Source organism: Rhipicephalus microplus, chromosome 5, assembly GCF_043290135.1.
Source record: "Rhipicephalus microplus isolate Deutch F79 chromosome 5, USDA_Rmic, whole genome shotgun sequence".
Taxonomy (NCBI): Eukaryota; Metazoa; Arthropoda; class Arachnida; order Ixodida; family Ixodidae; genus Rhipicephalus; species Rhipicephalus microplus.
In genome coordinates, this window is record NC_134704.1 from 15,001,961 (window position 1) to 15,020,535 (window position 18,575).

Here is an 18,575-nt window from a genome sequence, read left to right on the forward strand (position 1 = left end):
ATATCTTAGCTTAGCTTAGAGCATGTGTGGTTAGACATACCAGTTACGTCCTCTCCACGTACTTGGTAAGTCATGTTTGATTCACGCATACCGTTTTGTAGTTATAATCATTGGTGCGATGTGCATATTTTGGAACATCTTGATTAATAAATTAGATTTTTACATTATTAGCAATTTAATTTTTTGAAGTTTTGAGACACCTTAGCCCTACAATCCGAAAGTATAATTACAGTAGACTCCCGTTAAGAGGAACTTGAAGAAACCACTGTCATTTTTTTGTCTTATCCGGAGTTCGGCCTACTAGAAGTGCCCCCAAGAAAGAAATGCTAACATGCCAATTGCGCCCAAATATGTTGCTTGAAAACACTGAATGGGTGTATTTACAATGCGGACAAATGGAATAAGAAAATGCATTTATTTTGCTCATCTTGATAAAAACTATGCCTACAAGTAGAATACTTGCACGAGTTCAATGAGCGCTCAATTTCGGGAGTTCATAATAAATGTGCTAATGAATAAATTTCTATCACATTTCAACAATGAAACTGTAGCACGACCCTATTTTGACTATTAGAAAAAAGACAGAGAGAGATCAGCACAGTTTTGAAAAAATTATTCTTCTGTCTTTACACCTTCCATGAACCTGTTTTACTGGCTTTGATATCACTTGGATATGCCTTTGTTGCAAGCTTAAAATGTATGTGCATTATATGCTCAGACAATTGTTCCCACTTTCCCCTCCATTTGGTTTTTTATTGCCCTTCCTTCCCTTACTTTTTCCTCTTTAGCCAAGCTCTTGTATTCTTTCTTTCTCTATTGTACTCCGGACGAAATGGTTTAACGGTCCCTGTAGTTAGGCCTGTTAGGTGATCTGCCTTACTATGAGAAAGTCTTGAACACTTTTTGTTGCTTTCTTTGTTGATACAGTCTGCCCTTTTCCCACCTATAGGCTAGAAATGAGGAAAATACAAGTTTTGTGTGTTGACCTTTTTTTTCTGCTTGTCTCTCTTCCTCCCTCTGCATTGCAATTTGCTTTCCATTTTTGGGCCAGGAAGGCTTTTTGTTTATTCGTTTTGCTTTCCCTCATTCGCCTGAATGTTCCCACCAAGACTACAATCTTCGTTGCGCACAATCCCAGTCGCTGTGAGTTAATGTGAGAGTTTGTCTTAACAGAAGAGGCCTGGTACGCAGTTCGTCGTATGCAATTTTTTTTTTTGCAATGAGTTATAGGAAACCAAACAAAAATTCCCATGCTGTTAGTCTGTATAACTGTATACAGACTAACAACATGGGAATACAGTTTACTGTATAACTTTGGAACTACAGCTGCTAAAGTTTTTTTCCAAAGGTGGCGGCCAACCTTAAAAGAATAATGCAGGTCTGTTCATTGCAACATGTCTTTAGTACCATTTTTCTATGGGACAGTAAATCATCCATTGCCATCAATTCATACTCTGTTGTCCCTGAAACCCTACTAATTCTTGCCGAGGTGGTATTTCCAGTTGAGCTTGCTACAGTTATCTTCTTTTGGAACATCACTTCTACAGACCAACAACCAGGAACAGCTGCAAAGGCTTTGCCAGTTTCTTGTTGTGGAGCGCATGCAAGCAGGGCAAAAGAAGTTGCAAGAGATGGAGAAGCACCACTTGGCCTTGGGAGAGCAGGTCACATCTCTGGTGAGCACAGTTTGTGAATTTATCTTAACTATTAAGAGAGCATTGGTCAAATACTGAAAGTACCCATTCACAAAGCATATATCCATAGTTCAGATGTGAACCAGTGGATGGAAAAACAATTTGCTGTAGAGGCACCGACAGCAGCTAAGAATTCAGACAGAAGGCTTCTGTTGATAGGTAGACCTAGCCTTGTTAAAGGCGCACGGTCTTCTTTAACACGTTTTCAGTGGTTGTCATTGGTGTCACTGTCGGTACTTGGCAAATAAGACGGGGAGAAGGAAATTGTACGGCTATTTTTTGCCTATGAAGAACATTTCAGGGAACGAGGGTTTCACATTTAAAAAGCCAAAGTCTAGAGCTTCAGAAATGTGCAGGCAAACAAAAAAATTTGCATCGGGGCGCAGAAATTAATTCTAGAAGTTCACGGGTTTGCTGCTGTAAGTAAAACACTTCTTATCAGGAAATCGGAGAAACTGTGCTTATTTGCTGAACACGCAGGCCCTGGTTCTTGCTGTATGAACTTCTACTGCTGTTAACTGTCAAATAAAGCCTATATAACACAAGCTGAGGGTTCTGGTTGGTTGGCTTTTGCAATAATGTAACCGAAGGCTCTTGCTTTGAAAGATTTCTAGTCTTGAAGGGACCCTGACACAGTTTTTTAAAGTTTTATCAGCCTTTAGGCTAGAGCATAATCAAACCATTTGCACCCCAAATTTAGTGGCACGCTGTGTACCAAGGTCGCTACGGACAATTATATCATACTCTCCTCCAGGCCTCTGCCTGGCCACCTCAGCTCATGAGGCACGCTGGTATTGCTGGCGATCGCAGAGCTCTCATGAGTGCACTTGACGATTTGAGCTTTCACCAGTTCTGACCTCAGAGATCACACGCCAACTGGTTGCGCAGTCTCCTAGGCCATCACATAGTGCGCCCGGCAGGACGCACGCCGTCTGGCAACAGAGACGAAGATCGCAAGTGGTTCATATCTGCTCCGAAACATGCCGCCATCCTACCAGTCGATCTTACTTCCGCGCGTTTTACAGCCCATGACAGCCAATCAGATCAGCTCTGTGAATGGGCATTTCGCTCTGTGAATGGGCAGTTGAAAACTTGTTTGGCTGAGTCTTAACAATCTGTACCAATCTGCAGTGATTCGCAGCTTTAAAGTGTTGTAATAAATTTACAAAGTTTACACAGAGAGCTCAAATTGGTCTCTAAATAACTCTTGCAACTTGGTCTACCAGCCCAATGTGTTTGTAGAAAATCGCCAAAGCATTTTAGGGTCCCTTTAAGTGGTATGAGTGTTGAATATACTGTGGTCATAGTACTAAGTATCGGATAAATTAGTCTATTTCACGGCCACATAATTATCCATTGTGGCTTCTAATGTATTAGTTCGCTTGAAAACAGCACGAGCATTGAAAGGAGCAGAGATAGAGTGCAATGTGCTCTGTATCCATCTTTGCAATGTCACTATAGGAAATAACCAATCTTCAGTCACTGCTAGTACGCTGAACAAACATTACTTTCCAAAACTTGTTTGGGTAGTAACTACCGTATGTAATGTGGTCTTTTATGATAGGTTGAGGTTTAAAGACCACTGACTGCCTGGAGGTTTTCATTTGATTGTCCAGGTATAACGACGTTTTTGGCTCCAGTTCACCTGAAGTTCACTAATAGGAGTTGAAAGCATTTCATACTCGGTAAATGTGCCGGTCATAAATCTTGAAAGCACTAGCCTGAGCCACACTTTCTCGCAGTGCCACCTTGTCTCGGATGAAGTCTCTGCACACTGCAAGCAGCAGGTGCACCACCTTGTGTCATCCATACGGGAGGAAGTTGAAAAGTTGTGTCGGGAGTTGGAAACCAGCAATGAGGAGGTCCAGAGGCTCCACGCTGCAATGGAGGCGAAAAGCACTGAAGCCAAGAAGGTCAGTATCATACCTCCTCGTCGCAATTTTTTTTGTTTTCAGCTCTTGGTGTGGTATTATTTGAGCTTGCTACAAGCGGCAGTTTTTTTATTGAACTTTTTAAGTTTGATTGCAGGCCGCAGTTCGGTGTGGTGGTGCTAGACACACATTGCTGTAGCTGCCACAGCTGAGCACATATAGGCAGTACATGGGGCCTGCCTGCTGTTGTGGCAACCGGTGGGCGAGGGACTGCTAAAAAACTTCAGGCTTTTGGAAAGCTGGCCACTGCTGCTTGCTTCATGTGCTCGTAGTATGCAGGTTGGCCACTGTAGTCAATGGGGTTGTAGGGAAAGCCGTACCTTGGCTATTAACTTAGTGGGAAAACACCCTGCGTGATCAGCTTAACTTGTTCCGTCAAAACAGAAGCAGTGTGTGGCATTCTTCAGTGATATGTACAGATGTCTGTTTGGCTTTTGCCTCTGCATGCAATTAATCAGGCATTATCCTATGTCGGATATATTGTGCTTTCTGGGCCTGACATACAAATGCACAAACATACACGCATAATGACAGCTGGTTTGACAGTTCACATTGGCTCCACGTTTGTTTTTGTTTCCCCATATTTTAGGACATGGCAGTTTTCAAGCAGCAGTTCGAGAAGTTCTCGCGGTCCTTCTTTGAAATGGAGGCTGATCAACAAGACACCATGGCCAAGGTAATAATTTTTCTTGTCTCATTGTAAGCCTGTCTTAAACTGCTCCCTGTAATTTGTGTGCTTATTATACTCTACCGTGCACATCTTTTCATTCACTTTGTGAAACTTGCATATATTGCTATGTTCCTGTCCACCCTGATCTTCAGATGACTGGACTCTCTGCCACAGTTGCAGAAAGGGGCAAAGCTGTGACATCTGCCATCAAAAGGTAAGCACGCTAGTTGCAGTCCTCATTTTGAAATGTTCTTAGGTGCATGCCATGAGCTTCACATATTTTGTTAGAGACTCGTTTTTGTTCTTCAAAAGCCTGTGAGACTGCTTGGCCATTAATCTGTAGCCATGACGGAGCGTTTCGAAAACAATAGAAAACTCTGTCAAGTGTTGAAAATACTGTGTTCTTGTGGTACTTTTCTGGATGTTGTACACCATTTCTTTGTCATAAATATTGCAACCCCGAACCAGCACAAATTTTTCGGCTACTAAGAAGCTTCTCTTTCTGGAAAATTTGTCCGGATTTCTTTGTGGCTTCGTGCTACAAAACGGGTGGTTGTCTTTTTCTCTTTCTTTAACTATTTCTTTGTCATTTTTAACCCGTGATCCCTAGCAGCCACCTCTAGTCAATAGCTTGTAGTATATGTAGCTCATTGCGATGCTTGTGACCTCTACATGTCTTATATTGAGAAGCTGGAGTGTATGCAGTTAAGAGCAGCTTGGTATATTGCAAATGCTTGCAGTATGGTTATGCCGGTGCTTGCTTATGTCTTTAGAGGGTTCGGAGCTGCTTCGGGTTTGCACATTGCACATACTATTTGTGACTGGCCAATTCAATGATGGAGTTGTGAATTCCCATTCCTTTATTTTCAGCAATGCAGAATTGCTGGAAAAGTCCTCTGACGACCTTGTTTCTAGTGTGGCTGCTCTGCACCAAACCAGTGCCAGGACAATACAAGATCGCTTGGCGGGGGTAAGTGGTTTAAAAGCTGTTGCACCTGACACATGCATATTTCTTTGATATCCGGTAACGTGGTAGCGTAAAGAAGTATGTATATGTATAAGCTAAAAGCACTATATAGTAACTTACTGTTTCACAATTACCAAATCACCATACTTGCCGCTAGAATAAGCTTGGTAAGCAAGAAAATGCACAAAGAAAATGTGGGTGGTGACACCGCCTTGAAGTTCCTGCGCCAAACCTTGTGTTGCCAGATTTTGATGGCATCTGCTTGGCCCCATGTAGTTCGTGATCTGGAAAAACGAAATACATTGTCCTCTGAGGGGCCGATAGAACTGACATATCAAGTTTCAGAAAATTTCATTGAGCCTGTGTTGCCAAAGTATGAAAAATTTATTTGGAATTTGTTACTTCACATGTGACAATATCTGCAGGAAGTTTAGAAATGAGTTTTAGCTTTATTTTTCCCTTCGATGGGAAAGTTAACATTGGATTTCATAGAGCACACTTAATCAATCTGAACCAATTCATTGTTTCACTTGAGTGTCCTTTTAAAATCTTGTCAATTTATCACAAGATACACGAGTATGAAAAGATATCGCGAGTATGAAAAGATATCGCGAGTATGAAGTAACGATGTAAATGGATCTCGGCAATTTCATTACTGTGTTGCTTCTTTTGTTGAGGGTTGATGCTGGAAGGTTGAAAATGTGATTTAAAGGAAAGAAGATATGAAGTGTAGAAACTTGGAGAAGTTCATACAGTATTCAGTCAAAAAAAAAAAAAAGCTTTACTGTACGATCTTGAGATTGCCTCTTACATAACGAATATGTAGCTATTAAAACCAGGTCTACTGGTTATTACTGTTATAGCGAGGTTGGCTTGCTGTATGCATTCAAAAAACAATGGACTGTTGTTGTTATACTTGATTGAGCAGTTGGTGCACTAAGAAAGTTTTTCCAGGAGGGTACAGTTTGGTGTGCCACTTTCATGCAGGCACAAGAGGCTGCGCTTGACCTTTCCAACATACACAAGTTGGTGGAAGAGAGCGTCTCTGATGCGGTGGCATCCACGAGTGAAGTGAGTCTTTGTTTGGGTTGCTTTGTAGGACCCAGCAATGTAGCGTAGTTTTTGTGCATGGCAGTAAACTGATGATGACACATGCATGACCTATATCATTATTTTGTGCCTCAACTATAGATGTCCTTGAAAGCGTAGGCAAACTTTTAATTTGATATTGATATGGACATGGTTACAACCATTTATTCATTTCTTTTTCAAGTGCCCATTGTTTTCAGTGCAGTAATTCTGATTTAATTATTCCATGCCACTTTTGTACACATTGCTAATTGTTCTGCCAGACAATATAGTAGCTGACTGTAATGAAACTCAAATCATATTAGTATTTGTTTTCTTAAGCAAAGTAAGAACTCAAGCAATTTTAAAAGAAATTTACCTATTGCTTTTTTCTTAATATAACTTGTCAACTTCCCTTACGGTGTAAGAAAATTGACCTCCCCCTTCCAAAAAAAAAAAAAAAGGAAACGAAAATGTCTTAAAAGTTTGAGTGCCAAAACTTGAGTGTGAGAGGTTGAATAATGAGACAAGATTTTCATGTATCTGTGATGTGAATACAATGTACTACGAGTTGTGAATGAGCACTTATGTTTTGTAATCCCAAAGCGCTTTCATTACTTTTCCAAAATAGCAATGTATATGTCATTACCTTCATCCAGCTGTACTTAGCGATGTAGTTCACAACAGTTCTCTTGTCCTACCTTCTTCTGGTTTCAGTGTTTCGTCGAGCAGAAAAGAGCTGCTGACGATCAAATGGCTGTCTGCACAACTGCCATGTCGGAAGCTGTCGGGGCAGGAACTGACATCACACGAGGACAAGCTGACAAGGCCAAGACATTGGTTGGAAATTTCGACGCCATAGTGTCCAAGAGCTGTGGCGAGTTTTCGTCCACAGGCCATCATGGCTCTGTAAAGACCGCGCAAGTGCAGGACATTTCCGAAGCTCTTCGTGCAGGCATCTCCAATGACATGGCAAAATGCTCCTCAGTGGTCTCCGATTTCTTCCAGAATGACTTGCAGGAGTATGTGCCCACAGGTAAGAGCGTCTCTTTTTAACAACCATTGACGATTATTGTCTTCAAATTCTGTATTGATGTAGCCAATGATGACTATACTCATCCTGTTGATTCTTGATACTAGTGCACGCGTGTCCATGTAGTGCTTTTTCTCTCACCTTCTGTTATATTGCAGCCTCTGGGAGTCCCACATGTCATGTGGCTAGGTACCTTGCTATGATGGGTTGAAAGCACATAAGTGTTTTTACTGCCGTGTAGATTTTGCATCTCATAACATCGCATACCATGCCCCTGCAAAATGCTTCCTTGCGAGACACGAAGGCTATGCAGTGAAGCTTTCTTAATTAGCTCATGCATTTAAAAAAAAAATGAAAAAACCTTGGTGGATTGAAATAACAGTGCCATATTGTAGGACATGCTGAAAAAGAAAATGGACTTCGCTGCTCTATTCCATATTTTGTCTTCATTTAGTGCCGAAAGTGTATTATAGACAAAGGGGGTAGCATGTTTATTTGCACGTCCAACATATACAAAATTGGTCATGCACGATGTGTTTATGGGAAAGTTTCATCATGTATAATTGTTATGTGTACCTTGCTCTTTTTTTTTTCTTTTTTCTTTCCTAATTTTTTTTCAAATAAATGAACATATCTAATCGACGCTCAGCTCCCTATCGATAAATTTATTTTGAATGAAGGAGATGGGTTCCTTCAGTTCTCTAGAACCTACCCTAATAGCTTTTTCACTTTTGTGTTTATTATGGGAGCTTTGTATGCAATGCTTCCTTTCATTCTATTGAAACATTTTGATTGATGTGTTTTTAGTCTTTCTGCTGAGGGTTTTGCTATGTGCAAGTTTTCTTTTTCCTTATTCTTTCTTTTAATTTTTTAGGCTGTACCCCCCAGAGACGAGAATACAGGTTCCCGACGCAGCTGGCACAAACATCGCCACATGAGCGGATTCTAAAGAGACTGAGGACAGCAGTGGATTTTAACGCTGCAGCACAACTAGAGCTTCCCTCATCTGACGAGGTAAGTGTACCAGTGTATGTGACGTAGGAGCGTCATTGGACTTCATATACTTTGCCATGTGGCAAGTCGTCTTTTTATGATTGTAGCTTCTGTGCTTTGACGGAGCATTGACAATATTGAAGACAACATAGCTCTAAAGACAGATTTGTCTGCACACATGCACACAATCATTCACAGTATGTATATCAACTTTATTATAAAAAGACAGGGCATGCAAGCACTAACGCAATAAGAAAGTTAGGACACTGTAAGTGCCAGTATATCAGTGTACAGTAATAAATCGTTAACTCAAAGTTATTAAGCTCGGGGCAAATTTCGAGATAAGCAAAGTTGCGCTATTCGCGGGGACAATGAGCGCCTTTCAAAAAATTAATAGTACTTACCGGCTTTTCAGCTGCAGTTTCTAATCTTCCTTCTTGTGCAGGTTTAAAAGAAAAAAAATAACATACAAGAGATTTAAACCGGCTGGGTTTTGCCGCACTGCTTTGCCTGCTTTGCGGTCGTACTCAGGCCTAGGAAGGCGTCCTCCAGCTGCTTGACACATCGCGTCAGTCGATCTTTTCCGCTGCTGCACTCGACCTTATTTCAAATCCATACCATCAACATCGCTTCATCTGGGAACTTCGACCCTCGAACCCGCTTCCGCTGGCTGAAGAAGCTCTGCTAAAATCCATCCAGCACCTTCTGCTTGTTTCTCAACACCGTCGAAAGCATAGGCAAAGGGATTCTGAATTCCTGCGTGACGCTCGATTTTGTTCGGCCTGTTTACTCCACTTTCTTAATTAGGGCAACCTTTTCTTCTAGCGTTAGCAACTTGCCTTGCTCTGATGTCATGCTTGCTGCACTCGTGCTAAGTTGCCGCTCCTCACAGCGAAAAATTCATACCGCTCAGTATGCGCAGATGAACGGAAATCACACCTCGGGAAAAATCACGAGCACTGCACTCACGGACTTCATGTGTCACAGCATCGCGCGAATCTTGTGAAATGGTTTGGCGGCGGAGTTTTGGCTCTCCTCCCAGTAAATATTTCGAGTTATCTACAATCCGACGCAAAAACACTTCTAGGTAAAGGAAAATAGGAAAAAAGGATGTATAGAAAAATGTTCAGTGCCACAGAAAATTTCAACTTAGCCAATTTTTCGAGATATGCGAGCTTGAGTTTACGAGGTATTGCTTTAAATAAACCCCTTCTCTTCTCTGGCTACGCCAATGCCGTCCATCCTTATTGAACGTACCTTGCAAATGAATTGGTGTCAAATTGACAGAACTTGATTATGCGTGAATTGTATAACTTTATATGCATGCTGGTAATGGCTGCCTATGATCTGATTTTCTGTGAAATATGGGTGTTATTCAGTAAAATGAAAATTCCTTCTGCTGTTGAATTACTTGTTGTTTTGTGCTAAAAAGCTGACATAAGATGATATTTAATAATTCATAATGACCTGGGTTTTGACTATGGCCCATCGTTTACAAAATTCTCTTTGTTTTCAGGGTGGCCTGAATCCACCACTCACCAAATCGCTTCAGTCTTCTTCTGGATCATCGACGGAGTCTCTGTCATTCAATCCTGCGGTATTTTATAACTTTATCAATTTAAAAGATTAAAAGTGCTTAATAAGTAAAAATGTCACTGAAACATGCAGGTGATAATTGTGAATAGGTGTGCTATGGAGCTGTTGATATTTGAATATGGCTGAAGTAGTCTTGTTGTCTCCTCCTCGGGGACGCAAGCCTCCTTTCTGCCTTCTTCACCTGCTCTTGTGTTAGTTGCAATACACTCAAACCATGATATAATGAACCCTGATGTAACGAATGATCATAAATACAGTGTTAAGAATATATGCTTATAACAAATTTTTGGATATAACAACTTTTTTGTGGCAGATGTGACTTTATTATAATGAGGTTTGAGTGTAGTTTGACTCATCCCAACAAAGACCTCTTTGCAACTGTATTCCTCTTCATATTTTCCGCTTCTCTTCACTTGGCCAAACCTAATGGCAGTGAAACCTTGCTTAATCAACCCTCATTAATTCCAAAAATTGCATAATCTGAATCCATCCTCTGATTCTGGCAAGCATAGGTATTTAATATCTTCAAATTTGTTTATTGCCACCTATTTACCCAAATCTATATTTTTTTCGGATGGTTTGTCGAGTGTGTGGTGCCACAAATGTGTGAAATGAAAAATGGTGGTAGCGTCCAAGGAAAGGAAGTGATGTATTCCGCATCACCATACTAGCCATTATTGCGAACTTTATGGCAATGATAGGAAAGCCGCAGCACTTCATCTTGCACAGCTGCTTGGTCACCATTTGTGACACCTTAGTCAGAACTGTGGATGGAACCTAGTTCACTAACGGTAATTTTATTTTGACACTGTGCACTTGGGCTCATCGTGTGGCAATTAGAAAGGCCTGGATACTATCATGATCGTATAAGTGCATGGTAGTGGCGGCGTGTGCCGCCGATGAATGAATGACTAGACAGCTTGAGTGCCTATCGGAACAAAAGCCCCTTCATTCCAACTTGCACATGCTTATATACATAAACAACACTGGCGCCACCTGCGGCAGTGATCGCAGAACCGAAACGAAATAGACAAATATACAACACATTCCCTTCCTTAAAAACAGCTATATGGATTACGGATTTTTTAGGTTATTATGTTAGCACATGTACAAAAATACTATACAAAAATACAAACTGTACAATGAACGTAACTATTTTTAGTAGAAAATGAATCCACCACACTGGATGGGTCCGTTTCATTCGCTTTAGCACAACTTTTCTTGCTACACCTTGTAGCCATAACGCTCTGGTAGTAGTCTCTTTCTTGGAGGTAGCACCCTGCGTTGCTGTGTGACTACTCCTGGAGACTTGGCTGACTGTGTCGCAGCAGGCAACCTGTGTGCCTGCGCAGCGGAAGGAGACGTGGGTGCCTGCGCAGCCGAAGGTGCAGCAGCTGAAGTCCCCGTAGTTATCTCTGGGGTAGGGCCCCCGCATGTAGGCAGAGATCCTCCTCCCCTAGCTGTAGTTTCCTCCCCACGTATAAAGGGCGGCAGAGGCTCGTGGCACCTTCGAAAACTTGGATGCATTCCATGTTTTGCCGTCAACCAGGCGAAAAGAAGACGGTCCCTTCCTGCTGATCACTTCTCTTGGGCGGCTGAATTCCAGGTCGCCTTTAAATCTAGTTGTGGGTTTCTTCACTCTGACGAAGTCACCAACGTCAACTCTGGTTTCTCTTGCAGCCCTCCGAGCGTCCATGTATCGTTTGCTGCTCTGTTGCTTTTGCTTTACCTGCTCACGTACACGCCGGAGTTCAGAGTTAGGGTCATCAAAGAAGGTTACCGACGAATGCCCCACAACATCCAACCGAGTTCTTGGCAGCCGCCCGTGTAGCAGAAGAGCTGGAGCCCTTGCCGTTGTAGCATGCGATGTGCATCGGTAAACACCCAGGTACTCTGTTACCGCCTGGCGCAAAGGTCGATGCTCAAGAACCGCCACTTGCATGAAGCTTTTTATTACTCTGTTAAAGCGCTCCACTTGGCCGTTTGCTTGTGGATAGTATACTGACGAATGTTTGACCTGGATGCCGCGATCTTGAAGAAATGCCTCTAACTCCCGAGATGCAAACTGTGGACCGTTATCGCAAATAACCTCTTCTGAACAGCCTTCGCGCGAACACAAAGACCAAAAAGCGTATTACTGTGCTGGTTGTCGTCTCACTACAGAAATGCACTTCGGGCCATTTGGAATAATAATCTACAAGTGTGATTGCACATCTGCAATCGTAGGGCGCCCTCTCAAATGGGCCTACAATATCCATGCTGAGTTTGAGCCACAGCTGCTCTGGAAAGGGGACCGGTTGCAAGGGTGTAGCTCGCACCTTGACGCTCTTGTCTGCTTCCTGTCATATGCTACACATCCGGATAGCTAGCTCGACTTGGCGGTTTGTGCCCGGCCACCAATACTTTTCTCACAGCCGCGCTTTTGTTCGCACCACTCCATATACAACTCATGTGCTGCTGCGATTACCTGCTGCGTGAGTGACGTGGGAACCACAAGCCGCTACCATTGCGGGTAGCGGGATGGACAGAGCGCTTACTACGGTACTACGCCTACTACTCCTGTTCCTTGGGTTGAAAGCAATGCCACCAAGGCTTAATGATCAGTGAGCAACGTGAAGTGGCACCCCCACAAGTACACGTGCCACAACTCGCACGCCCAAACACAGGCCAATGCTTCCCATTCTCCTACCGAATATTTTCTCTCAACTGGCAAAAGAACTCGAGACACGAAAGCGACAGTGTGCAGTTTATGTCCATCCGCCTGCTGTAGGACCGCGCCAACTCCACACTCTGATGCATCCGTCGACACTAAGACTGGAAGAGATTCATCGAACATTCTCAGTATAGAGCTAGATGCCAGCATGTCTTTGGTCTTTCTGAAACTAGCGTCTATCTCGTCAGACCAAATGAATCACTGCCCCTTTCTTAGCAGGACACGCATTGGTTCAACCATGTCAGCGAAATTGGGAATAAACCTAGAATAATATTCGACCAATCCCAGAAATGATCGAAGGCTGGCTGGATTCGTAGCCGCTGGAGTGTCTCGGATGAAAGCAACCTTTTCCTTCAATGGTACAATACCGTTTGCGGTGATCCTGTGGCCTAAGAACGCAAGCTCCGGCGTATCGATAACGCATTTCGTGTTTAATTTGAGTCCTGCCTCTTTTATGCACCTCAGCACTGCGGTAAGATTTGCCATGTGCTCCTCTCTGCTCTTCCCAAACACTATGATGTCATCGATATAGAACCGGACGCCGCTGCAGAATTTTCGACATCATACTCTGAAAAGCAGATGGTGCCGATGCCAGCCCAAAACACACGCGCTTAAAACGAAAGAGGCCGTCGTGTGTTATAAAAGCCGAAGAATCGCGGCTTTCGGGGTGAAGCATGACCTTATGGTAAGCTGATGCAAGATCAAGCTTGGAAAAGTGGGTTGCCCCTACTAGACTGCATAATAGCTCTTCTGTATGAGGGAGGGGAAAGCTATCTGCTATGACGGCTTTGTTTACCTGTCGAAGATCTACACAAAGGCTGATACCTCCATCTTTCTTTTCAACCACAGCAATGGGCTGCACCCACTCGGATGCCTCTATTGGCTCTATCACGTCCATTTTTTCCAAGCGGCGCAGTTCTTCCGAGGCTCGTGGCCGCAGTTAGAGCGGAAGGCTCGAGTTTTGAAGCAACTGGCTGAATTGTCTATAGTGTTTTGACGAGATGAACAAAACCCCTTGCGATGCCAAGTACTGGATCGAAAATGGCACCAAACTCTTCGACTAATTCTGATGGAAGATGAATGGACTCCTCCGCCTCTGTCTTGACCGCAGTGTGCTCCGTTCGAGCACTAGTGCGCACCGTTGTCGTTTCAAGGCATTGTAGTGTCAACCCATCAATCTGCAGACTGAACACCCTAATTGCATCAATACCCAAAAGCAAGGTACCTTGTTCAACGACACAAAAAAGAAGCATTGTTGTGCAGTTATTGTACGTGACATTTAGCAAAGAAGTAACCACACGCTGGAATGGGTTTCTTCGAATAGTTCAGTAGTCTAATTCGAGCAGCTGAAAGCTGCTGACCTTCAAAATGCTGCCTAAATAGGTCATACGTCAAAATCGATACTCATGATCCTGAATCCACGAGAAAAGTTAACTTTGTTTCACCAACTGCTACTGATAGGTAGATTGCGGGACGAGTGGATGTCTTCACGGCAAGAATGCTCAATACTTCAGTTATCGAACTTTAGTCGTCTAGTTCACGAACAGGAGCGGCGTTTTTGTTGCAGACCGAGCGAAAATGACCCATAATACCGCAACCATGACACCGCTTGTTTTTGGTGGGGCAGCGGAATACAGGTGCATTGTGCCGAGGTGAACCGCAGCGGTAACACTGGCCCTGTTGGCTGCGTGACAGTTTCGAGGGGTCGCCCGAAGAAGATGCGGGCGGAGGGGCGTTTCCGTGAGCATTTATGCTCTGGACATCTGCAGTAGCGAATTCTTTGCAATCATTGGTTGCCTGCTCAAACTGCGTTCGCAGTTTTTTGTTCGCTCGAGCTGTACTAATAGCGATTACTACAGCTCAAGCGAACGAAAGAGAATACCCTTCAAGCAGCAACCGCTCGCTCAAGTTCCGAGATAATGCGCCCGCAACGAACTGGTCACGCAAGGAATCTTCTTGAGAAGGAAAAGAGCACGTAGCAGAAACCTCATGTAAAGCGGTAATGTACTCATTGATTGCTTCACCGACTTGCTGCATGCGCCTACTGAACCGGTGTCGTTCGACCACAACATTTGTTGTTGTCGTGAAGTGCGCATGCAGCGCTGCGACAGCGGTATCATACGACGATGCTTCATTCTCTGTCTGAGAAGTGTCCTTGACACCTCCCAAATCTGTATCAGTAGTTGGACTATCACTGGACATTGCGTTGGGCGAAGATTGAAGCGGTAGTGTGTGAAATATGCGCTGGCCTTCTACGCCGAGGCTGAGGATTAGAAGAGCCTTTCGACGGTCCGGCGCACAGTCTGAAACACCAGATGCGAGCAGGAAATTCTCGAAGATGCGGATCCATTGCGGCCAGGCAACAGCAGGGCGGCCAGGCATGGGCAGGAACGGGGGCGGTGGTGCCAGTCCGAAAACACTCATGGCACGGGAAACAGTCGGCGAAAATGACGAAAATCACACCCCCTCCTAAACGAGCACCCTCATCGCCAATGTAGTGGCGGCATGTGCCGCCGATGAATGAAGCACTAGACAACTTGAGTGCCCATCGGAACAAAAGCGCCTTTATTCCAACTTGCGCATGCTTATATACGTAAACAACACTGGCGCCACCTGCGGCAGTGATCGCGGAACCGAAACTAAATAGACAAATATACAACATACATGTACATGTAAATGTTTTTGCATGGCATTTACAATTTTTGGTATGTTCATTGCATAAAGATAGTACTTAGCTTTGACTGTATAAACACAAAGGAATAAGGCATTGTGCATATGATAAGCCATAAAAGTATCTCTTTTCATGATATTTTGATAATCTGCAAGACCTTTAGAGTATAGGACTGGCGAATGCACACATTATAACTTTTGTTCATATCACATGTTTCTCTGCCATTTGACACTGCTCCTTGGCCTTCATACTTTAGTGCAAGTGAACCCTTGTTGTTCCTTTTGCAACACTTTCTCTTCATTAGTTTTCATTCAATTTCTTTGCAGCATCAGTCTATTTAAACAGTCAACAGATTTTGAAGGCTATCAAGCCTTGTGTGAACATTGCTTGTTGTGTTGTAGTTACAAGTAAATGCAAATTTGAACTGCTAGCTGAAGACACTTACCAGATAAACTAATTCATTCATCTTCTGTCCCACTGATTTTGTTCAGTAACGTCACTGTTGCTTAAATATTGGGTGAATGCTCAGTTCTTTTTTAATTTAAAGTTTATTTGCAAGAAACAGCTAATATTGTCTTATATTTTCATTTGATTTTGCAGCTGGAAAACAAAGAAAACTCCAAGCGGACTACCAAGACAAAGAAACTGCCGAGAATAACATCGAAAAAGCAACTGACTCAGCGAAATGCTTAGTGCATTTTAACACTGTGAACTGTGCATTTTGTTTCTGTGTGTATTTTATGTGCATATAAACTTTTACTTTTTATTTTTTGACTATGACAATATGTACAGTACTGAAACTTTTGAAACATTGCACTTTCATGGCACTTTCGTTTATTGTCTACGCTGTCATGGTACTGTCTTGCGGCTTAGTGTCCCCTAAAAAAAATGAGTGGAAAAGCAGTGGCCAAAAAGGACAAAAGTCATAGCGCCTGCCAATTATTACTTGATTTTAGGTTTTTCTGATAGAGATGCTGAAAACCAGGGGTCAAAATAAGAAATTAAGTGTGAGCTCATTTAAAATGAGCTCCATGCATGTAGCAGGTCCTACTTTCAAGTAAACGTTCAAGGCCATGTACTCATTTATGTTGCCTCTGTTCATCTATCCGATTTGCAATTGTTTCTAATTCAGTGCTGTGTATATATATTTACGTTTGTTCGCTCATTCATTTCACTTTCATTGCGTAGTCTCGTCTTTAGTACAAATTACAATTACTGCCCCATGTTCGTGTGTTTTAAAATAAACTTGTATTTTTTATGTGCATGTTGCATCGCTGCGTGCGAGCCTAGTGCAAAGGGCATTGCCCCACGTGCTTCACGGCTGAAAGTGAGACCTTGCACCATCACGTGCAAACACTCTCTTGAGATCACTCTTGAATGTAGCAACAAAGAAAAAGTGACCATAAGGAGACACTTCCTTGCTCAGCTTTGTTGAATGCCATCTTTTTTAAGGGTGTGTAAATAGCAAAATTTCATCTCGAATCAAATAGTGTTGAAGAGTAGCCAAAAATAATGTATACAAAAGATTTATTTGGACATGGAAAGAAAGAAAACTCAAATCTGCTCATGTCCTCGACCAACTAACATAGTGAGTGACTGTTACATAAAAAGGCCTGTATTCACAAACCACCCTCAGCTTTACCTCGAGTTTTCTGTATCAATTTTGATGTTGGTTGTGACCGAAAAATCAAGAAAGATGCAAATTCTGGGTCCGAGTGGGCATTGAACCCGGGTCGTTTAGGTTGAAAGCAGGTGTTCTACCACAGACCCATGTGTCTACTTAGAAATGCAGTGAAAATAACTTCCTCTGCTTTGAAATGCAGTGAAAGTAATTTGCATGCTTTACAAACTCACGTGTACTGTATACATGCCTCGCATTGTAACACACAATATCGCAGTAGTAATGTGTTGTACACGCATACATTGGGATTGGGCTTTGGTACATGCGATCATGCCTTCATGGTTTGAATCGGGCCACCCACTACAAAAAACACACACACGTTGCTCTGCCTTTTCACTCGCTCATTCCTAGACATGTGCGACTCGTTCGACTAGTTTGGGTACCAGGCCCTAGAGGTTTAGCTCTGAATGAGCATGCAGATGCACTAGCTGTATCTTCCCTTGATTGCCCTGTTTTCTTATTTTGCCTACTTCTGAATATATCACAGCAGCACGCTTTGAAAAACGTACAACGGCCAATCACTTTGAAAAATCTCTTTTGTTTGTATCAGACTACCCACAGCTAAAGTTCTCTTGGAAGAACAAGTGGTGTTCATCAAGAAAGGAAGAAATAGTAATTACCAGGCTGCGTTGTTGAGTCCCTTCATTACACTTTTACCTTCACAGGTCGGGACTGGCACAGTCGCCTTTGTGCCTTCATTGTAATGAGAGGGAATCTGTGGTTGGAGCACTTCTTTTTGTCATGCCGAAAATTCAAAAGTCAAAGGAAAAATCTACTAGAAGAACTTTTACGAAAGTTGGACTTAAACTTGACACTTCCCGCGTTTCTTTCATTTGGCACAGTCGCATTTGGATTCAGCCACAGGAGTGGCTGTTACAAATTCCTGATTGTTTTTATCTATAAAATTTCTTTCTTTTTTGTGTGTTTATTTTGTTTTTCTTTTCAAGGTTTTTTGGTTTAGAAATCTCACACCTTTATAATATTACCTATATTACCTAATTTATTCAACCTTCCCTTTCAAGAAGTGAATTAATAATAAAAAGTCCCATTTTGGCCTATCCCCCTAGGTGGGTTGTGCCAAGGTGTTGAGGAACCAACTAACCGACGTAAAAGCCACGTAGGGGATGCATAGCAAACTCTAAAGGATTTCAAGCACCCAATTGCTCGTGGGTCAAAGTACGATACCCATTAAACTAAATGCACCCATATGTAAAAGCTTCACTGACACAAGCCATTTTGAACTCTGTACGCACTTGGGACAGGATATCGCTATTGCGTTCATTTTTTAAAGACTTAGCTTAAGTCTCGCAATTTTTCAAGCATTCATCGCGCTTGATAAAGTATGCCAGTAATTATTGAAAAATCTTGTTATCTTTTACCTTGTTACAATTTTTGTGCCGTTTTAATGCATGTAGAGAGAGAAACTTGAGGAAAACAAGAGGTAAGGCCAAGATTGCTTTGTGAATGTGGGCCTAAAGGCAACAAATTGTCATTTATGGTGTTTCTTGGGATTGCAAACGTGTGCACTGGGCACTTCAGTAGCAAGGGCTAGGTGTTG

At 42.6% G+C, this 18,575-nt stretch overlaps 1 protein-coding gene across 1 annotated transcript in view; it reads left to right on the forward strand.

Annotated features, from left to right (window-relative positions):
* The window catches only part of LOC119174001 (kinesin-like protein KIF11), a 65,910-nt gene extending 49,316 nt beyond the window's left edge, over positions 1-16,594 (forward strand). The window contains exons 15-24 of the mRNA XM_037424780.2: positions 1,548-1,676; positions 3,437-3,607; positions 4,215-4,301; positions 4,448-4,509; positions 5,166-5,265; positions 6,250-6,333; positions 7,048-7,366; positions 8,238-8,377; positions 9,873-9,953; positions 15,937-16,594. Coding sequence (XP_037280677.2) covers positions 1,548-1,676; positions 3,437-3,607; positions 4,215-4,301; positions 4,448-4,509; positions 5,166-5,265; positions 6,250-6,333; positions 7,048-7,366; positions 8,238-8,377; positions 9,873-9,953; positions 15,937-16,029 — 1,266 coding nt within the window. The 3' untranslated portion in view covers positions 16,030-16,594. The remainder of the gene's footprint in view (positions 1-1,547; positions 1,677-3,436; positions 3,608-4,214; positions 4,302-4,447; positions 4,510-5,165; positions 5,266-6,249; positions 6,334-7,047; positions 7,367-8,237; positions 8,378-9,872; positions 9,954-15,936) is intronic.
* Positions 16,595-18,575: the final 1,981 nt, after the last annotated feature.